Source organism: Triturus cristatus, chromosome 7 (assembly GCF_964204655.1).
Source record: "Triturus cristatus chromosome 7, aTriCri1.1, whole genome shotgun sequence".
Taxonomy (NCBI): Eukaryota; Metazoa; Chordata; class Amphibia; order Caudata; family Salamandridae; genus Triturus; species Triturus cristatus.
In genome coordinates, this window is record NC_140590.1 from 385,369,712 (window position 1) to 385,393,701 (window position 23,990).

The 23,990-nt window shown below is 45.1% G+C and overlaps 1 protein-coding gene across 1 annotated transcript in view; it reads right to left on the reverse strand.

Annotated features, from left to right (window-relative positions):
- Positions 1–509: 509 nt before the first annotated feature.
- The window catches only part of LOC146809749 (uncharacterized), a 53,582-nt gene continuing 30,101 nt past the window's right edge, over positions 510–23,990 (reverse strand). The window contains exon 3 of the mRNA XM_085614378.1: positions 510–722. Within this exon, the coding sequence (XP_085470504.1) occupies positions 575–722 (148 nt within the window). The 3' untranslated portion in view covers positions 510–574. The remainder of the gene's footprint in view (positions 723–23,990) is intronic.

Consider the following 23,990-nt stretch of genomic DNA (forward strand, 5'->3'; position numbering starts at 1 on the left):
GAACACAGATGGCAGTGTATCTGTGTCTATATAGGCACTTCCTTTTTATGCGTAGAGTCACCTTAAACTAAGTAAAGAGCAAGGAACACACTGAAAACGAGTAGACTTAGTTGGTTATACCAAGTTAAAACCACCTCCTGGATTGCTGGATGCTGTGCTGGCTGTAACTCGCTGCAAAAATTATGTTTTAACCACAGGACTCCAACTTGTAGAAAATAGAGATTTATTCAGCAAGTGACCCAAGCATGGTCTACCCCTGCCAGCCAGAATATTACTGGCTCACTCTTGAATCCCACCACTCAAGGCATAATAAATAAGGAACATATAACATTGTGCCAAGGCATTGTCAGAGCAGTCTCACAGGGTGGAAGGTATAAAATGCTAATTAAATTAATCACTAGAGTCCCAACTCACCAATACTGCTCTTAACTCTTACACAACCATGTTATCAAACTAATTTGCAATAAAGGATTTTTGAGAGAAACTGGAGATTAGTGCAACTTAGATAAATGACTTTTTATTGATTTTTGTAAACTGTACCAAAATATGAATACAAAAATGTATCAAAATTAATCTACAAGTGTGAAAAACCAGAAGGGAAAGTTGTGCGGATGGCGGTTATGGCACAGGCCGGCAGCTCCTTACGGATTTTTTTTCCCAGCATCCCCCAGCACCACCTTGTCAGTTGCCGATACGCTGTGTAGCGGAACAGCCGGTAGTTTCTAAAAGAAGAAGCAGAGGAAATTTAGGGTTTCACACCTGGTAGTCCTGAGTATGTGCTTTTGCATGATTTAATGGGGCATAAGATGCTGAAAAGATTGATATCAGTTAACAAAGCACCACCTCCCAAGACATATTACACACCACCTTACAACAGCACGTTAAAACAGAACTCTCATGATAGACTCAACATAGCCCAATTATGCAATTGTCTATTAAGGCATCCAAAAGTCCTTTCTGCGATCACCTACTAACCACACACATTTACTGTGCAAGGACACCTGTACAAACCAAAGAAATATGTAAGCAAGCTGGTGCAGCCCACAAGTCTCCTCCACCAAAAGCTCACACCTTATTACAACTGACTTTCTCACCCTACTGACCACAAATCTCAAAAAAGCCAAATCTGACTTCGATTTGAAATGGGAATATTTGGAAAATCATAACTAGATCATCCAAAAGGCATTGCAATGCTACACTAATAGCGATTTGTGGTCTAAATAAATGCTAATTCCTCTTCAGTCAATAAGCCATTCAGTCAAGCAAATTCCATTCTTGGACTCAAAAATCCAAGCATGCACAGTTCTGTTAGCCCCGTTTCTGAAGGTCTCATAGATTACATGGGGCTATTTGGCAGATTTAAATGTAGCTATGTTTACCATTTCTCAGCAAATCACATTATAAGTCATTGAGGAGCTTTAAATAGGATGGATTTTATAAGCGTCCTATCTAATTTCTATCTACTGGAAAAGTACCCACTGTGGTACATTATAATTACAAATTACCAAGAAGTTCCATCACCATGTAGAGCAGAGGTCTTCAAACTTTTGTAGGTTGAGCCCCCCCAGCTGGATTCTTTTAGAAGTTGGCCCCCCCCACCACCTGACAGAAATTTCTGGAATCTGGTATACTACATAATCGACCGCCACGCGCATATCCTGGGCCATATCCAGCAAATAATGTTCAACACAATAAGAGTGTTTAGTAAACTGCAGGTTTGTGAGTGGGTGTGGTGAAATGACAGAGGCTTATTACACAGCTCAAAACACCATTTTCCAAGATAAAATGTGCGCAAATGGTTTTTAGTAGGATGCTTTGTTTTAGACATGGCATAGATTGATAATAACACCATCAACATAAATGTGACGGATGTGCCTGTTTTTCGCCACAGAGACGGTCAATCTGTGGATGGAATTTTGCTACTGCCATCCTCAGGTTGTGCTCCACATCCAGTCTTGAACGGTACTTAGGGGGTCATTATGATGGTGGATGGACCACCACCGCTGGGCCGGCGGTCCTTCCGCCATCACCAAGCGTATTACCCACCACCAGCCATGGAAAGGCTGGTGGGGATTGGCTTTGGGGGCCTGTTGCAGGCCCCCCTTGTTCGGGGACAGTGTACCCCACTTCATTTCCATGCACCAAGTGGCAGGCACCGCATGGTGCCTGCCACGTAGTGCAGGGAAATGCAGTGCAAGTACTTTTAACATTGAGGCGCCCGCAATGTTAAAAGCCCTGGATGCACCCGCCAGTATCGGGCGCATCCTAATCGCAGTGGTGGGACCGCCACATGTCTGGCAGGTGGTCCCAAACACTGCTACGATGGCAGGCGGACATCAGTCCGACCGCCATCAGTGCGGTGCTGGGACTGACCGCCAGACGTGCGGCGGTCCCACCAAACATATTAGGATGCACCCGCCATACTGGCGGGCACATCCCGGGCCCTCAACATTGCGGACGGTGTTGCTGGATGCAGCATCGTCAGCAATGCCAAATTGGCATGCACTGCATTTCCCTGCACTGCGGTGCCTGCCACTCAGTGCAGGGAAATGCAGGGGAGTACAATGGGTACCCCCCCCCCCCCCAGTGCAGCAACACTCCCCCAAAAAATGGGGGCCCGTAACGGGCCCCAAAACCCAATCCACGCCAGTCTTTCCATGGCGGCATCGTCGCCATGGAAAGGCCTTTTTCTAACTCCATCCTAATTTGGTGGACAGTGCCTGCTAGGCACCGCCACCATTTTAGTGGCCCTGCACCGTCCACCGGGCAATCGGACTTTGTGTCCGCCGCGGTACCCACCGCCATCCTAATTGGGCGGTGGGTAATATGCTTGGTGATGGCGGAAGGACTGCCACCGCCGGCCCGTTGGTGGTAGTCCTTCCGCCATCCTAATGATCCCCTCCGTCATGAATACCGCAAGTGCTGAGAACCCAATTTCACATAAATAGGACGAGCTGAAAGGCAAGAGAGTTTTAATAGCAGTTTCTCTCAAAGCTGAATATTCTGCAGACCTTTTCAGCCAAAACAGGGACTTTAAGGGAGACAGTGTTGTCAGATTTTTCGAGCACTCCCTAGCTCAGAGCTGGTACACGAGAAACAACTCTTCTCTAGAAATCATTAACAAATGTTTTAGGCAGCATTATAATGGGATAATTGCCCACCAACCAGTTATGAATCCGAAGACAAAGTTGAAAGTCCACAGAGAGGGCGCTGAATGAACACCAAATTGAGAATTCCTTAGTGGTACGATTAGTTGCCTGAAGCAGTGGGGGTTTAGAACACGTCGGGCTTATGTTTAAAAAAACATAGAACTAATAATAAATTAATGATGTTGTCTAGTTTACTTCAGAGCAATGATGTCTGACATGTTCAGAATTTTGGGTGCCCTAGGCCAAAACTATTTTGGGGGCCCCTGTTCAGTACAGCTTTGAGTTTAAATGATTTACTTTCAGCTCTGCCATACCCTCTTTAGCCAGGCAACTAACGGTGCACAGGCATTATAGTCGAAATTCTAAAAGCATTTACATCTAATATTCAGAGATAGTGATGTGTTTTCACTGTTGTAACAAAGCAGCAGCCCACTAATTTTACAGCGAATAATATCTGTGATATCCTCCAATTTCTCATATGTGAGGACCCACTTGAATCTAAAAAAAACTTTTTTATGGTTGTTGCATGAAACAAACACATTTCTCTGCAAATAGTAATAGACTCCCTCACATCAATCACATAAAAAAAAATGAAACAAAACGGTATCTTCAAGAATCTGTTTAGGAATTATTCCAGGCCATCAGGGCAAAAACAGAGCTGTCTCTACCAAGGGGCCCCCTGGAAGGCTGGATTGCAGTGCATTTAAATGTGTCCTTTTGTAACTTAGGACAAAAACCTTGATGGGGCACGACATGCCCATACTTGTGTACAGGAGCACAACTAGACCCGAACTTCGGGTGGGGGCGAACACTCCCAAGCCAGGGCTGGCCCTAGCACTTGTCGCACACAGTGCAACAGTCTTTTTTGTGCCCCTCCCCATTTCCTCCTTCTCCATGAATTTCTTCACTACCACTCACCTACGATGCACCTCATCTCTCTATAACACCTTTCTGGTAAACATTTCATTTTTTTTTATAGCGCTACTCAATGTTTACTCACACTCAGTTCAGTGATCTGCATGTTACACGCTCTTTGTAGCAGGCACATTAAACCTCTGCGCTGTGTGGGTGGGAGGAGTGCCCATGTGAGTGCCCTGTGAGCCATGCAACAGTGTGAGAGTACGGTAAGAGGAGTGACTGCAGGGTGAGTGAGGTGACCATATGAATTTGTGTGCGGATGTAAGTGCAGAGTGGGACGAATGAATGTATGGTTAGTGGTGGGCTTATTTGAGTGAGATTGCAGATTGAGAAGTGAGGGGGACAGGTGAGTGAAGTGTCACATGAGTGCAGGTTGAGTAGTGTGCTCGTGTGACAGCATGGTGAGGTACAGGGTGAACAGCGCAAGTGCATTGTGAGTGCAGAGTGATCACTGTGAGTGTAGGGTAAGTGGGTGAATGGTGTGAGTGCATTGGGATCAGTGTGAGTGCATTGTGATCGTTGTGAGTGCATGGTGATCGTGAAAGTGAAGGGTGAGAATGAAGAGCAAGTTGTCTGAATGCAAGGTGCATTAATTCAGACACTTGAAGTAACTCAGCATGTTATTGAGGGCAGCGTAGGGTTTCAAATGTGTTAAACTATTACTATTATGGCAGCAACCAGGGATCAGGGTGGAGGAAATAAATAATGTGCTGATCCTGCAACAAACTCCCAGTCTTGTGATTAGGGTTGCCAGCTCATTATTTTGATGCACCAGGCGGTACAAAAATAAGCAGTCACCTAAATCTGTATTGTCAGCACTTGTCAGTGCATACTTTGAACAGCAAATATAAATAAAAATAACTTTTATTTGTGTGCTAGGGCTGCCTGAATGATCCATGACTATGGTGGTGGCGATCCACCCGCTAAAAACCTCTGCCCGCTTAGAATTTCCCCCGCCACATTACCATGGCGGGGGTACCCCGGCGGACAGAAAGACCGTCCGCAGGTTTTCCACCCGGCCGAAGAGTCGACCGGGCAGAAAAGCTGCTAACATGGTGGCGGTGTCTGGGAGACACCACCATCCATATTAGCATGTAAGCGGCGACATGCCTTTCGTTGCCGCCACGGAAAGGCAGGCAGTTTTTGCAATTGGGGGACCGTAGTGGGCCCCCAGGGATTCTGGGGGGTGGGGTTTGCACATGCGGGGTACCTATGGTACCCCCCTGCATTTCAATGTACAACGTGGCAGGCACCGCACGGTGCCTGTCACGTTGTGCATTGAAAGGCACAGGCTGCCTTTGTGGCATTACGGCAAGCGGTGCTCTCTGCACCGCCCGCCGCAATGTTGCAGATGCGCCATGCGCCCGACAGTGTGGCGGGCGCATACTAATCGGGAGTGTGGGACCGCCGCACCCTCAGCGGGCGGTCCTGTTTCCCGAGGGTATGGCGGGCGGAAAAAGTCCGCCCGCCATACTAATGGGGCCCTAAGTCTCCTTTCTGGGAAGAGTTAACCCTCCCAGAAGGGTATTAATTCATAGAGCTGAAACGCTTCAGAGGCAGGAGGTCTCTTGTGCTTAAACTGAAAGCAAAGGAACAGACAGTCATTTCAGCTGCAGTGGGAGGCAAGGTGTCTCCTCTGCTGATATCGAATGCGAAGGAACAGGACTGTCTGTTGGTTTGCTTTCAGTTTTAGCAGAGGAGACTTCCTGCCTCTCACTGCAGCTGAAGCATTTCAGCTCTATGAATTAACCCCCTCCTGGGACGGTTAACATGACAAACGCATGGGCAAGTCGTGCCCCATCGATTTCCCCTCCAACCATACCGGAGTACTCCAAGAAGACATGTGATGCAGGGAACAAATGTAAGATTAGAGTGGAGTTTGCGCCCCCCTGAGAACTCTGATGTAGAGGAGCGAAGCTGAAGGCCGAGTTCCTTTATACATTTTTGGAACTCCGAAGTGACTTGCAATATCCTTATCATCCCAGTTAATGCCTGGTCACACCATCACCTTTACCTCAAACCACTTAAATCCTTCGTGTGTAGCTCGTTCATGTGAAAAAGTGTACATGTTTGCAAATATGGAGAATAAAAATAGTATCTCTAGTGAAAAAATAAACACATCAAAAAACCTGTTTGTTGCAAAAAGATAAGAATCAGGAATATAAGTCAGTTTTAAAAAAACAGCAATAGCTCGAAATGTATAAACACATTCAGAAAGATTCTAAGTTTTCTATAGTGCAACAATAAAAATTTTGCCTTAAATATCTCCTTTCTGCTTGTCACTGTAAGCTAGAACAAGCATTTGCAATGCAATAGTTCTCGCAACTGCGAGTTTTGGAGCTATTGGTATTGTAAATGGTATTGTAAATGACAATGCCTTTAATTTATTCACAAGCATCAGGCATCAGACATCCACAAGCATCAGACATCAGGCATAAGACATCCACAAGTATCAGGCATCAGACATCAGTCATGAGACATCAGGCATCAGACATCCACAAGAATCAGACATCAGTCATCAGGCATCAGACATCCACAAGCATCAGACATCAGGCCTCAGGAATCAGACATCAGACATCCACAAGCATCAGACATCGGACATCAGACATCCACAAGCATCAAACATCAGGCATCCACAAGCATCAGACATCAGGAATCAGACATCAGGTATCACACATCAGACATCAGGCATCAGACATCAGGCATCAGACATCCACAAGTATCAGACATCTACAAGCATCAGACATTAGACATCAGGCATCAGACATCATGCATCAGACATCAGGCATCAGACATCCACAAACATCAGGCACCAGGCACCAGACATCAGGCATCAGACATCCACAAGCATCAGACATCAGGCATTAGACATCCACAAACATCAGGCATCAGACATCAGGCATCAGACATGATGCATCAGGCATCAGACATCATGCATGAGACGTCCACAAGAATCAGACATCAGGCATCAAACATCCACAAGCATCAGACATCCACAAGCATCAGACATCATGCATCAGACATCAGGCAACACACATCCACAAGCATCAGGCATCAGACATCAAACATCGGGCATCAGACATCCACAAGCATCAAGCATCAGACATCAGGCATCAGACGTCCACAAGTATCAGATATCAGGAACCAGACATCAGGTATCAGGCATAAGACATCAGGCATCAGACATCATGCATCAGACATCAGGCACCAGACATCAGCCATAAGACATCATGCATCAGACATCATGCATCAGACATCCACAAGCATCAGGCATCAGACATCATGCATCAGACATCAGGCAACATACATCCACAAGCATCAGGCATCAGACATCAAACATCAGGCATCAGATATCAGACATCAGGCATCAGACATCCACAAGCATCAGGCATCAGACATCCACAAGCATCAGGCATCAGGCATCCACAAGCATCAGGCATCAGGCATCCACAAGCATCAGGCATCTGGCATCCACAAGCATCAGGCAACATACATCCACAAGCATCAGACATCAGGCATCAGGCATCCACAAGCATCAGACATCAGGCATCAGACATCCACAAGCATCAGACAACAGACATCCACAAGCATCAGACATCAGGCATCAGACATCCACAAGCATCAGGCATCATACATCAGGCATTAGATATCCACAAGCATCAGGCATCAGACATCAGTCATGAGACATCAGGCATCAGACATCCACAAGCATCAGACATCAGTCATCAGGCATCAGACATCCACAAGAATCAGACATCAGGAATCAGACATCAGGAATCAGACATCAGACATCAGGCATCAGACATCAGGCATCAGGCATCAGGCATCAGGCACCAGACATCCACAAGCATCAGGCATCAGACATCCACAAGCATCAGGCATCAGGCATCCACAAGCATCAGGCATCAGGCATCCACAAGCATCAGGCATCTGGCATCCACAAGCATCAGGCAACAGACATCCACAAGCATCAGACATCAGGCATCAGGCATCCACAAGCATCAGACATCAGGCATCAGACATCCACAAGCATCAGACAACAGACATCCACAAGCATCAGACATCAGGCATCAGACATCCACAAGCATCAGGCATCATACATCAGGCATTAGATATCCACAAGCATCAGGCATCAGACATCAGTCATGAGACATCAGGCATCAGACATCCACAAGCATCAGACATCAGTCATCAGGCATCAGACATCCACAAGAATCAGACATCAGGAATCAGACATCAGGAATCAGACATCAGACATCAGGCATCAGACATCAGGCATCAGGCATCAGGCACCAGACATCCACAAGCATCAGACATCCACAAGCATCAGACATCAGGCATCAGGCATCAGACATCAGGCATCAGACATCAGGCATCAGACATCCACAAGCATCAGACATCAGTCATCAGGCATCAGACATCCACAAGAATCAGACATCAGGAATCAGACATCAGACATCAGGCATCAGACATCAGGCATCAGGCATCAGGCACCAGACATCCACAAGCATCAGACATCCACAAGCATCAGACATCAGACATCAGGCATCAGGCATCAGACATCCACAAGCATCAGGCATCAGACATCCACAAGCCTCAAGCATCAGACATCAGGCATCAGACATCCACAAGCATCAGACATCAGGAATCAGACATCAGGAATCAGACATCAGACATCAGGCATCAGACATCAGGCATCAGGCATCAGGCACCAGACATCCACAAGCATCAGACATCAGGCATCAGGCATCAGACATCAGGCATCCAACATCATGCATCAGACATCCGGCATCAGACATTCACAAACATCAGGCATCAGCCATCAGGCATCAGACATCCACAAGCATCAGACATCAAGCATCAGACATGCACAAGCATCAGACATCAGACATCACGCATCAGACATCATGCATCAGACATCAGGTGTCAGACATCATGCATCAGACATCCACAAGTATCAGACATCAGGCATCAGACAGCCACAAGCATCAGACATCCACAAGCATCAGACATCAGGCAACACACATCCACAAGCATCAGGCATCAGACATCAAACGTCGGGCATCAGACATCAGGCATCAGACTTCCACAAGCATCAAGCATCAGACATCAGGCATCAGACATCCATAAGCATCAGACATCAGGTATCAGACATCATGCATCAGACATCAGGCAACACACATCCACAAGCATCAGGCATCAGACATCCACAAGCATCAAGCATCAGTCATCAGGCATCAGACATCCACAAGCATCAGACATCAGGAATCAGACATCAGACATCAGGAATCAGACATCAGGCATCAGGCATCAGACATCAGGCACCAGACATCCACAAGCATCAGACATCCACAAGCATCAGACATCAGGCATCAGACATCAGGCATCAGACATCATGCATCAGACATCAGGCATCAGACATCCCGCATCAGACATTCACAAACATCAGGTATCAGACATCCACAAGCATCAGACATCAGGCATCAGACATCCACAAGCATCAGACATCAGACATCAGGCATCAGACATCATGCATCAGACATCAGGTATCAGACATCCACAAGCATCAGACATCAGGCATCAGACATCAGGCATCAGACATCATGCATCAGACATCAGGCATCAGACATCCGGCATCAGACATTCACAAACACCAGGCATCAGACATCAGGCATCAGACATCCACAAGCATCAGACATCAGGAATCAGACATCCACAAGCATCAGACATCAGACATCAGGCATCATGCATCAGACATCATGTGTCAGACAGCCACAAGCATCAGACATCCACAAGCATCAGACATCAGGCATCAGACATGCACAAGCATCAGACATCAGACATCAGACATCATGCATCAGACATCATGCATCAGACATCAGGTGTCAGACATCATGCATCAGACATCCACAAGTATCAGACATCAGGCATCAGACAGCCACAAGCATCAGACATCCACAAGCATCAGACATCAGGAATCAAACATCCACAAGCATCAGACATCCACAAGCATCAGACATCATGCATCAGACATCAGGCAACACACATCCACAAGCATCAGGCATCAGACATCAAACATTGAGCATCAGACATCAGGCATCAGACATCCACAAGCATCAAGCATCAGACATCAGGCATCAGACATCCACAAGCATCAGACATCAGGAATCAGACATCAGGTATCAGACATCAGGCATAAGACATCAGGCATCAGACATCAGGCATCAGACATCCACAAGCATCAGGCATCAGACATCCACAAGCATCAGACATCAGGCATAAGACATCCACAAGCATCAGGCATCAGACATCCGCAAGCATCAGGCATCAGACATCAGACAGTGTGCTCAGTTGTATTATGTCCGCTGGAATAATAGCAAAGTAAACAAAGCAAAGTACTAACTTGTACTACAAAAAGTATGTGCGCTGCTATTAATATAAAGCTTAGCGTGCAGCGCAGTTATGTGCTCATGGCAACCTAAAAACAAGCAAAAATGTAAAAAGACGCGCTCTGTTGGCATTAAATAATGTTAAAGAAGAACATCGTAAAGCCCTTCGCTCTGACAATAAAGAAACCCATTTCGAACATGCAGGCTTTTGTAAGCACATGATAACGTGAATGTTTAAAAAGACGAACAAGACAAGCCCGGCAGAGCGTGGCGCGCGTGCTTGGCGGGGGCGGGGGAGCGCATTCCAGGCGGGTGAGCGGACCCTTTGAAGTACGATGCCAAACGGATTGCATGGCGGCACGATGCACGTGATTGTGCGCGTGCTCGCCATGCAATCCGCTTTTGGGAGCACTTTTGGGAGCCCATTACTAGAGTCTCGCTGAGCGATTGCTTACGCGATAGCCAGGCGAGACCTAAAAACAGAGCAGAGGAAAGGAAACCAGCATTTCATTTTTCTTTAAACAACTGCTTTAATTATGCTTTGTGACCTGGCCTGCCTTTCCTCCTCGGCTGCTGACTCTGGCAGCAGGCATTGTGACCTCTGGGCTTAACTGTAATATACTAATGTAATAATGCTGCACTTGGTATTTCCAAACTATTTGAAAAGCAACAACAGTTATTTATAACAATTTATGAAAAACATAAGAAACAAGTGACAAGATTTAAAAAAATGCTAAATGCCTTCTATAACCTTACAAAGTTTAGTAGCCTTTTTTGCGAATTTCTAGTATAATTTGAGATAATATGATAATACGATCTTTTTCTTACAAACCTTAAAACAATAATGAAACAATATCTACTTTAAAAACTACTTCTAAATCACCTTTAACTATGAAAGTATTATTGACCTGAGTGGTGAAAAGATAGACATATTTTACCAGTAAATTCCAACTTTTTAGAAGTTATAAAAAAATAGAAACTAAAAAACCTTCTAAAATTTGGACTGAACAGTAAATTATAAACATTTACCAAGTGTTCCTTTTTGTAGTGAATGAAAGTCAAACTGTTTCATTTCAAAGTAGTTCTCCAGCTTTTCTACCTAATGTCTTTGTCATCAGGCTTATATTTGATTTCTGCAGTTTCAGCCTAATAATAGCGAAAACTGGGTCACAAGCACAAATGCAATTACTGATCGTGTATCCTGAGATCTGGTAAATGGCAGGGTTTGCGATCAGTAAGAATTTTTTTTTCCGAATGTATTCAACTAATTTAGGGGCATATCATCAAGGAGGCGATATAAAATTATAGCCGCTTTTGCGTCCGTTTTCGGACGAAAAGCGGCGATAATTCTATTGCCTTATCAGCAAGGTCACGCTATCGCGTGAATCCTTGCATTAGCGCCTGTTTACTGAACGCCCAGCTTTGCATCTCTAATGAGATGCAAAGTGGGCGTTCCTGCCCTGACATAACTGGAGAAATGCCGCTAAGCGACATTTCTCCAATTATCAATGGGCAAGCTAACCTGCAGAGCGACAAGCAAAGTAGCGATAACCTCTGTTATCGCTACTTTCCTTATGCCTGCTTCAAGACTGACTTAGCCATGATATCCTATGTAAGGTGGATATCATGGCTAAGTATGCCTTGCCCTATCATCAAGCTATCACCAAACTTTGTGAGATTATCACTGGATTTCCAGCGATAATCTCACATTTGGCAGTTAGAGCTTGGAATTTTTTCGCCTTTGAGATAAGCGTCGCTAATAGCACGCTATCTCAGCGATAAAATTCCACGTTAACCGGCGATAATTATCCTAGCGCTAAGTGCGCTTAGCGATAATTATCGCCGGTCCTTGATGATATGCCTCTTAGTGATTTGGTAACAGGTTACTGAATTGCTAAAAGAGTTTAGGAAACCATTCCGAATTGGTGTTTGGAAAGGTCTTGTTTATGGCTGTCCTTCCAACTACTGATTACTTATGGTATGTTTTGCGACCGAACGTTGCAAAACATTATTATTTTTCTGACCACTCAAAGGAGGTGGTAACCTATTCGCAAATGGAAAGGGGTTTGCCAAGAGATCCCTTTGCCTTTGTGAATATGGGCAAACACATTTTAAAGTGTAGGAAGTGGTCCCATGGTCCACTGCCTAGTCTTAAAACTTTTTTGGGCCTAGTCTTAAAAAAGATTGTGAAACTTTTTTTTTAATGTATACCGTTTTCATTTAAGGAAAGCAGGCTGAAAAAAATATTCTTATAAAACAAACACATGGATATGTATAGTGACATATAAAAATAAAACATTGAACAGGGATAGCAATGGCTGTTGTATCTCAATTTCATATATGCAAAAACGTTGTTTGGTTCTCTAGTTGTACATATTTTTAAATAGATATAAGAGTAACCGTATCAGGATCTCCACAGTGCAGTGTTTTCCAAACTGTGGGTTGCAAGACGATTTTGATGGGTCATAAAAGTCAAATCAATAAATTAAGATGCCTTTAAATTCTGTATTTAGCTTGTCGCATTTGCTGCGCTTCAAAGACGGAGGTCAAATGTTAGGCTGTTTTTCTTCTGCTGCTTAATTTTGAACATGGGGACTGCTGTTTACAAACCACTCTAACTTTGCAGTCAAAGAAAATAAAGTAAAGTGAATTATGTGACAGTCATGATGGGGTACATGAGCTGTGAAAGGAAAGGCTGTAGGGTCAGCTTTAAGTAACACATAACAAAATTTAAAAACTTGTAAGTTAACAGTACACATTTTTGGTGTAATTCTGAATAGTGATTGAAACAAGCATATTATGAGTTTCCTCTCCACCGGGGTTTACATGAAGGTTCTTACTCCATGGAAACTGTGGCGGAGAGGAAACCAAGGGGGCCATACACGGCCCCCTGTGCCTCTGCGCCGTGTGGATGCACCATGTGTGCATGCACACCAGTTTCAGCACGGCATGGACTTATTAGCTCATGACGTGCAGGAACTGTTTTTGATGTTCCAATTTCGGTGCCTGTTTTTAAAGGCACCACCGTGGGAACCTCTCCCAAAAAACACCAGAATGGATGAAACTCCTAATCCGGCAGGCAGCCTCACCACAAGTTGTGCGGTGCGGCGGCAGGGCGGACCCGGCGCCACCCGCCGAACTCGTAATCGGCCCCGAAAAGGTTACTTGTTTAGTGGACTAGTGCATAGTATTAAAGTACAATTTATTCACATACTGAATACTTTTAATCACATACACATCCCCTTCACTAATGGTGTTCTTGCTGCAACAGTTAGAATCAAAGCGCAGCTCTGGGTGTTTTCACCATTCCATTTGCAAAAGTCTAGTAAATTTCTACAAAATTCTCTCTCCCTGCCTTGTCCCTCTTCTCTTTATATGTGTGTACTTCTCTGGTTAGACAGTTACCTATGATGCAGCGCGTAGCATGTTAAAAATTTGTGTTCACACTATAAACCACTTTGTCTCACTAGGCCCATCTCATTATCAACCCTCTGTCACTCAATAGTCTCATTATTTTTCTTTATACCTACAAGCTATGGTCCTCCGATGGATCTTTTTGTTGAGCTGATAGGGACTGGAATACTAAAAGACGTGCACAATTATTATATGAGGACCTAGAATAAAATAATTGTTACCTCAAACCAAATCTAAACACTTTCTGAATCACAGACACACATGCCTTGTGACAAGAAATATGATCAAAAGAAGGAGAATAAATCGATAAAGATAACTCATGAAAAACATTTATCTAAAGCCTCGAATTCCATATACAAGTCAAGAAAATACAAATACATTTAAATTTAGATTTAATAACAAGATTATTATTACAACTAGCTACACAGCACTAAACAGAACATTAATAGACAGCCGAGAAATCCTCTGTGGAGAGAAACAGGATAAATTTGAGGTTCAGTTATTATTCATACAAACCAAGCAAAGCTAAGCAGTTCAAGTTCGTCCTTAGTTAAATCTGGTCAAGTCTGATCTGCAGCACCATATGCCACAGTCGGAGTGAGTTAACCTCTCAGCCGAAAGGTTATTTCCCTGCACACTTTACCAGCTGGCAAAGCAGAGGATTGCAGGTTGCAGTGAGTTATAGTTCAGTTCATAAAGTCTATTCCAACCAATGTGGATAGAAAGGGGCAATAGAAAAGAAAATATGAATCAAAAGTCTGTCCGTCAGCATGCCAGGCAGGAAAAGAAATGATAGCTAGCAGCCCCACTCCTCCTCCGAGGGCCAATTATACCTCAAATGTTCCAGGTTTACTCCCCTTAACATAACCATTTCATCAGTCTATGGGGTTCTCATTGGTCACTCATAGTGGGCTGTTGTGGGGTGATCAGTGAAACACACAAATCTGAGAGAATTAAGTAATCCGTTTTGCAAATTTCATTAAGTTCCATTAAGTTTATTTGTGTTCCCATTTTGTCATTTCCACTGAAATAGGTGGAGCTTTACTTTGCTTACAGTCCATCCGTTCCCAGGCGCCTTTCCATGGGTTTGCAAAAATACTGTTACATTTCTATCAAATATGCTCCTTAGTAAGAAGTGAGTCCTTTGTTAGCAAATACAGAAATGAAACTCCAGAGAAAGTTCTCATAGGGCTTAGGTGCCTGCCTCGCATGATTTTACATTAACACAGGACAAGAGAAGCATTTGAGGCCTTTATGAAAATCCAGCTGAAATATATATATATATATATATATATAATATATAAATGCATTTCTCTCCATTATAGCCGTTATAATTTCTTTCAATTACTACACCTCACTATTAGGTACTACTAAAAAAGATTTGTTTCCTAAGGCATTATTTGTACATTATCTTTTATCAACTCATATTATTAACATTTCACTCTCAATACATGTGTTATTGAATAGCAGTTACAAAGTTCAAATTTAACTATGTAAAATCACTTTAGTTTACACGATTTTGAAATTCAAGAACTTCATTATGCGTACACAATTTCAGGTGCAATGCACATTTAAATCTTATTATCACACAACTCTCTATGTTAACAATGTTTTATTTTCTCACAACTCGTAAATATGTTCATGTATAGTTTCTCATTTATAGTTTCTCATGCTATTTCTTTTCTTTGGTTCACATTTTCGCATCATCATTTAGAACACTTTGCATGCTTTTACGATGCAATATGTATTCTCAAATGTTTTCGTTGTAGCCCGTTAACATGTATTTATCAGGAAATATTTGATGAACTGATCTTTCACAGGTGAGAATTGATAAGGGCAGACATCAATCAATATCTGCGCTCCATCACCTATGACCCTACAGAGTAAGAGAAATACAATCGAGCAGGCTTCAAAAGATATACATGGACATAAAGAGAATAGTACAGTGAGGGAAGTGAAGCAGAGGGAGAAGGGTTTTGAGATAGAGATGATGAAGAAAGCTATGGAGTAAGCAGAGAAGTAAAGAAAGAATTGTGGGATAACCAGAAGGAAAGATAAGCAGCGGTAGAAAGAGCAAAATCTAGGAATAGAAAGAGAAGAAGAGAAATAGGTAGATTTTAGAGGGTAATACATAGTTAGAAAGATAGAGATAGGAGAAGGAAATGTAGAAGGTGGCAGGTGTAAAGTACTCTTAGGGGTGAGCAAGAGAGGTAATGTTTAAAAAGGCAAATAAGAGAGGCAAAGGGAGCATGAGGTAGAAGTAGACAGAGAGACTTTGAGGAAAACAAAAGCGTTGACAGGTAGAGAGTGAGAAAAAAAGTACAGTCAAATAGGTCAGGTACAGAGAGGGTTGTATGACATTACCACACCATGTTTTTTTATCAGGCATGTCTTCACCACGCATATTCAACCACGCATATCATTACAACGCTTGTACGTCCATTAACACTAAAAGCACACTTAACACGCAAACAACAAGCACGCCTACTTTCACCACGAATACCTTTTCTCTTTCTTGTTATAGAATGTAAAGTTAACTTACTTACCTGTGTGTAGCATACTCTGTTCCGATCGTCCGTCCTGCTTCAAAGTGCTCTATTCTCTGTAAAAAGAGACACTCAAGCCCCTACGTCCTCGAATTTTTATTGAAATTGAAAAAAGACTACTGAAGTCACACAGAAGAAGGACGAGTCAAGAAATATATGCACCTTTATTTAAACTGCGAGGGTAATTATATTTTCTCCTGCTGGCTCTATTTTTATTTTTCATTGCTGTGTTTTACATCTTTACTAAATATGGTGTGCGCTGGGGAACCTGAAACTGTAAAATGAGACCGTATTTTACATAATTTGCAAACCAAAATAGAATATTAAACTATTAATAAATCTTAGGATATTACAATCCAAATGCACCTAAAAACACACCAGAACACACCCAAACTAAGCCAAGACCTATATGGATGAAATAAACACATGCCCTGAGCCCTAAAACACAGGAGCCTTAGCCCACACCAATTCTAACCCTTAAAAACTTGCCACACTAGGGGGCTCGTTAGGATGAAGGGCGGAAAACCACCCCAACCGCAATGGAAGCGGCAAACAACCGTCCGCCGGCACCGTGGGAAAACCGGCGGCCAAATTAGGATCAACCGCCAAAAAACACCGACCGCGGTGGAACGGGGCCAAGAAAAACTGCCCATAGCGGGCGGAGATGGCCAAAATCCGTCCGCCGCGGTCGGATTCGTGGTAGAAAAACACCAACCCGCCGCATGTATAGCGGAGATAGCGCACCGGAAATTAGGATATCCCCGACGGTCCCGGGGTACGTACCGCTCTCTCCGACCGCCGTGGTCGCACAATGGGATAAATGGGAGAGCCAGCAGAAGAGCTGAAGCACAGCCACCGCGGCGGACAATCCATAAAAAATATGGCGGACGAAGCAAGAAACCCACAAGAAGGCCAATAAGTGCACACAGAAAACTATCCATGGCCCCCAAATACACAAAACACACCCCAATGACAGAACCACATGGCAAAAAGAAAAATACAAATCCCAGGACAACACACCTGACAGCAACACCCCAATTGGACACACTCACATAGCTGAGTATAAAACCAGCCCCTTCCCTGACCACAATCCTTTGCAATACTCCATGAGAGAAGGGACACATACCCCAGCTGACAGGAGAGGCAAAGGACACAACAACACTAGCCACACCACACACAGCACCACCACCACCTCCACACCTGCACAACTAACGCCCCTGCACAACACACACCATACACATCACAACCATACCCACCACTCACACTCCTGCACCCACAACCACTTTGCACACCACACACCATGGCCACACAGAAAATGCCCCAAAGCTGTGTGTAAATGGTTTACTGTGCCACATGGCCGGTGTGCCACTTCGAACTAAGTACATTTTTGGGCTCACTTACTCTCTTTTTTTTTCAGGGGTGACAGGGTCTTCAGTTCTTCTTGACGCAGATACTTGAGTGGGCAATGGTGTCAATTTACAATGTATAGCAGTAGTCATTTTTTTATTTTGTTCATGTTGGCTATATTGTACACATGTCAGGTTGGGGGGCACTGCCAGCACAGAGTGGGGTTCTGCACACAGTATTGCAGGCAGGCTGGCCAGGGTCATCATGTATGTGTGTTCTTCCTTTATGTGTGCCCAGTGGTGTATCTGTGTGGTCATCTTGTGATGGCCAGTCATCCTAGTCCCATGGCTTACTTTCCATTTGTGCTCTTGGATGGCCATGTAGTGTGCAGTGTGAAGGGGGTGAGTTTGTGGGGAGTGTTGATGTGTACATGCCTCTGCACTGTCAACTACACACATGTTACCCAGGAGTTGTGAGCTTGTTGTGTTGATTGTTCATCCCTGTGGATGTGGTTGTATGCCCATGTGTGAGTTGAATGTTGTGCACTGTGCAGTGTGTTGGTGTGTCCTTGCAGTTCTATCTGACTCCTACTTGTTCTTTTTTGTCACTTGTGAGTATGCTGAGAGTTTTACTGGCAAGTCAGTGTTGTGTTTTGTTGCACATCCATGTGTCTTGTTGCTGTTTGTGGAGACTGTGTAGACCTGCTGCTCCACACTGCCATTGTGGTTGTGTTTTCTCATGCATTGCTGTCCCATGGTGCCTTCTTGCCTCCAGTGTGGCATGTTGTGTGTGTTGTCATTCCATCCCCTATCTGTGCTTCAGCTGCCTACCCATTGTGGGTCTGCACTCCCTCTCTTTGTGTATGGTACACTCCTGCCATGTACCCTACTGACATGCAGTACACTTCACTTTGGTGTCAGCTGTCCCCTTGGTTTATATGTGTGTATGCCTCCCCATGACTTCATTTGTGACACTGTGCTTTGTGGTGCAGTTCTTTGGCCAGGGTCAATGTGTCACTCAGGGCATTTCCCCAATGGGTCATGTGTGATGTTCTGATGCTGTTTGTCAGTCATGGTTGCTCCTATGTAGTTCAACTGTGTGTGCTGCCCAGTCCTCTGGTCATTTGTTTCCACCTTTGTGTCCCAGACTTGTGCATCTGTTGGATGTTGTGTTGGATGTATGTGTGTTGACTGTGTTATTGCTTCACTTCCTGGGTGTGCTGTTGTCTTTGTAATGTGCTGTATGGTGTTGTGCGGGTTTCTGTTCTGTCACTGATGTCTGTGTGTGGCTGGTATGCTTGGTGTGTACACACAGCTTGTTATGCATGCAGTGCTGTGTGTGTATGTTGCCTTGTGATTGCCTGGAGTGCATCCCCTGATGTCCTGCTGTGTTTGCTATGTGATTGTTCTGCCTGTGCATCTGTTGTTTGTTTGCTGTGGCTGTGTTGTTCTGTGATGGTGCACTTCTTGTGTGTGTTGTGGTATGTTGTCTGTGCATCGTTCCTGAGTGATGAGGTTGTGCACTCCTGTTGTGTCTGTGCTCCCATTACCTTTCCTCAGTTTAGCTGCACAGGGCATGTCTGTTGTTGTTGCGGCTCTGTGTGTTTTTCTGTTGGGTTATGTGTTTGTTTCGACATTTGTGGTGGCATCCCTGTGTGTGTGTGTGATGTTTGTGGCTGACCCCAGGGTGTGTTGTTGTTTGTGTGCATATTGACTGGCAAGTATTGCCAGCCTTCAGTGTGTTTGGCACTGGTGTTGTGTGCTGTTGGTGTGAGGGGGGTATGTGTGTAGATTCCTACATGTGTTTGTCATTCCTGAGGTGTGCAGATGGGCCCTGTGTGTAGTGCTGCTGGTGTACTCCTGTGAAGTTGTTGTATGGATGTGTGGCTGTTCACAGTTTGACTTCAGGGCCTTCCTTTCATCCTTGTGCCTATAAGTGGTTTGCCTTGCTTTCTCCCTGTGTTGTTACACTGAGCTGTCTGTGGTTGGAGTTCACTGACTGCCATGTGTGCTTTGATGGTGTGAGGGTGTTGTTCTCAGTTCCTTGTGTTGATGTGATGTACACATGATTGTTGTGTGTCTCCATGGCCTTCCATTTGTGTGCAGCCCACTTTGGTTTCCCTATTTGTTGTGCTCCATTGCTGTTGGCATGGGGGGGGGGGTGTATGTGTGTGTGTGTGTCAGTCTGTGGTATGTATGTGTGACTGTGCAGGCTGTGTGTCCATTTGGATGTTAATTCCTTGTATGTGCTCATTTGTTGCTTGTCCTCATTTTTGTAGCCCTGAGTGTGGTGTTGTGGTGGTGTGTGTGTTTCCCTGGCCCTGTGCTACTGTGCTGTGTGTTCCTGTGCAGCCACTCCTGATGTGTCTGTTTCCATGATTGTTTGTTGTGTGGTGCAGGGTGTGTATTGACCTGGCTTGTTGTTGTGCATGGGGTGCACAGGAGGGGTACATGGCATGTGCCTTCATGGGGTGTGCTAGTGTGTGGTGAAAGGGGGTGTGGCCCTGTGGTCTTTGTGTCCTGCCCATGCCTGCCACTGGCCCTGCCTTCTGCATTGTGCGCATGTATTTCCTTGTGTTCGCCGCTGCGGTGACGTGACCGGGACATTGCTGCATGGTGGTGGTAGCTGTGTGTCCAGGATGCAGAGGGGTGACTTTGTGGCAGGTGGGTGATGTGTGGGTGCCCTTGTGGATGTGTCCCTGTCCCCCCTAGGGTGTCTGATGTGGATTTGGACCCTGTGTCTGCATGTGTGTTGTGTTTGTGTTGTTGCGTACCTGCGGCGGAGTCCGCGGCGGTCCATGAGTTCATGGTGATGTAGCAGGTACAGCGCCGGAAAGACGTGTAGAGCTGGGTCCATGGCGGTCGTGACCAGGACTCTCGTTTCGCGCTCCGCTGTCGAGCTTCCGCCGTCTCTGGTTGGGCGGTGTCTCCGCTGCGGTGCGTGGCTGGTGCACTTTGATGGCGGTGCACATCGCACCGCGGCGGTCGGGAAATGGCCTATGTTTGGACATACTAATATGGTGGACGCGAGGACCACTGCTCGCGGGTGGAAAAAGGCATTTTTCTACACTGCCAGCGCCGCGGTGGTGTTACACTGCCACCTACTGATCAATTGAGTAATAAAATCTTGCGTTGTAAACAATCTTTTCGTAGAAAAAAAATGCGTGGTAAATATCATCCGAAGTAAAAACTTCGGAATAAAGGTTGTTTCCCTGAGTAGTGGGGATGAGAAAAAGGTAGAGAGTGGGTGAATGGTAGAAGAAGAAAGGTGATCTAAAGTGAACAGAGGAAATTGAGAGACATACGTGAAATGGAGAAAGAGAGGCTCATATAGTTGTAGAGTTTTGAGATAGAAAAAGAGTAAGTGAGGTTGTGGTTGAGAGATCTATAAAATAAGGGTTTGGGAGAGTGAGGTGGAAGGGTGAGTCCAAAGACCGATATGTGTTTGTCTGTGAGAGACAAAAAGACAAAGGGAGAGGGAAATGAGCAGATGATAATGAAAAAGTGGGAGATAAACAGGTAGTCAGAAAGGAGTATGATATTTATAGAGGCGAAGGGAACAGAGGGAGAATGGAGGAGGTGGACAGGCAAGGTACTGATCTAATGATGAGATAAATTCAGAGGTTAAGTAGTGAGAGAAAGTGATGGGATGTGGAGAGAGGAGATAGTGAGGAAGTTGTGAGGCAGAGAATGAAGGTAGAGAAATGGCTAAAAGAGAGGTAAGGTAGCAGAGACATGGAGAGAGATAGGTGAGTTAAAGCTAGAAATAATATTGAGAAGTGAAGTAGATCGAGGACAGATATAGGGGGTGAGAGAGACAAGCATTTGCAATGCAATAGGTCTCGCATTTACACAAGTTTCAGCTATTGACATTGCATATAACAATGCCTTTTATTTTTGATTTGTTTTAAAAACATAAATAAAAGGCATTGTCATTTACAATACTAATAGCTTAAACTCGTGTAAATGCGAGACCGATTGCCTTGCAAATGCTTGTTAGGTACATATTCTCAGCAGCAGATGAGCTACAAAGACACACGTATGGTGTGGAAGTCTCGATTGATGCCTACATACACATCTTCAGGAGGGGAGGAGGTAATAGACTTGGTGGGAGACTGAGAGTCCTGCCTAGCCACACATTTTCAGGAAAAGATGATCAACAAAGACACCCAGGGGATGGGAGCCTCGGATTTGTGCCTATGAACAAACCTTGAGGGGATATACAGTCACACTAAGTGGGTAGAAGTGTTAGGATTCCTGCCTAGATACACATCTTCAGGAGAGGAGAAGATAAAGACACACACAGGGGGTGGAAGCCTGTGCTGCCCACTTACCTACATAGTCTCTGGAGAAGAGAAGATACAAAGACACATGTGGTAGGAACCTGCAATTCCAGCCTAGGTACAAATCCTCAGAAGCAGTAGAAATAAGAAGGCAAACAAAGGATGGGTGCACTGGATGTCTGCGTGGGTACATATCCTTAGGAGAGAACGTGATACACAAACACATACGGGGAGTGGAAACCTGGGACTCCTGCCTAGGTACATATCCTCCGCAGAGGAGATGTTACATAGACATCCACAGGGAGGGGAAACCTGGGATTCGTAAGAACATGTCCTTAGGGAAAAAGGTGATATATACAGATACTCACACGGGGTGGAAACCTGGAATTCCTACCTAAGAGCAGAGGCGATGCACAGACTGTCATGTAAGGGTGTAGCCTGCAATTTGTGCCTATGTATATGTCCTCAATCCTCGGCAGAGAATGAGGTGGACCCATACAGGAGGGAAGGGGAGCGTGCAGTCCCTGCCTAGGTCCACAAACTCAGAAGCAGAAGAGATTCAAGGACACATACAAGGGAGGACACCTACAAGTCCTATCTACGGAGTGATGCACAGACATACTGTGGAGGGACTGACACACACACATGGCGGTAAACCCTCACAAAGAAAGGAGGGGCACACATACGGGGATGACATACACAAGCATAGCATCACAAGCTCACTGGAAACATATTTAAAAAAACACATGAGCAGTGAGAAGTCTGCACACGCAGGAACGGGTACAAAAAATTAGCGCTATACATAGTGAGGGTTTTAAAACCTGTGAACTACAGGATGAGGAACAGAACAGGCACACTTGGAATGCTGAGATGTGATTTTGGCGCAGGTTCAGATGGGAGGGTATATACAGGTCTGATCTTTGGAAGATATGCACTGGAGTCTAGCGGGTATGTGATGAAACAGGCGGATTTACCCACAAGTTAACCTTACTGAGAGGAGCACTTCATTAACAGTAAAACTAAACATCCTGACGATAATCTGAACAAGAGCGGCTGTGCAGGCCGAAGCCCGCGTACACGTGGCCGGACATGGGGCAGATGACAGGAAAGAGCAGATATACAGAGACAGATGCAAAAACAGGCTGGAGGAAGAGCAGCAGATGCAATGTGGCAGGGTAGAGCAGAGCAGGAGACCGACAGATGCCCCGGAGGCCGGGCTACAGGCGCCCATGTGCTAGGGGCAGACAGAGTCGTGCACACTGCGCTGAGGGCTACACAGACACTTAAGAGGGGGTTAGATACACGCACTAAGGAGGCACGGGCCCTAACCGTGTACAGAGGGATATAAACATGCATGGTTGTGGACGGCTACGCACGCAAGAGCAGCTCAAGATAGAAATTAGATAAATACAATAAGCTAGAAGCAGCACATACGGGATACATTAAGAAGCAGAGAACTCTTCCTTGCATGATGGGGATACAGAGAACAAGTTTGTGTTCAGATATTTGCAGAAAGGAAAGACGGCCCCAACTGACGCACGGAGAGAAAGTAGACACACAACTCAGGGTATACACGTGCATACATGCAAACACAAAGAGCTGCACACTCTTCCCATGCATAGGATATACTGAGGTTCATATGAAAAGGTTCTGTAAAAGCATCCGCGTATTGACACTATGCACCTCAGAAAGAGAATGACGGTCCTGCGCATAAAATCAAAATTCCGGCAACTACTGACCTCGAGGCAACCCTCGAGACTGACACGCATTCCAATGACGACGTCCAATGTGGACATTCACATCACCCAAGGCACCAACGCCTCATCTAAAGCAGCTGCCCACAGAGACCCCTCCTCCCTCCCTCCACACACAACTACAGCCCCTGCAGACCGTGTGCGGTACAAACGAGCCAGTTATTTCCAGCGGTAGCCGGCTCCGCTGTGCA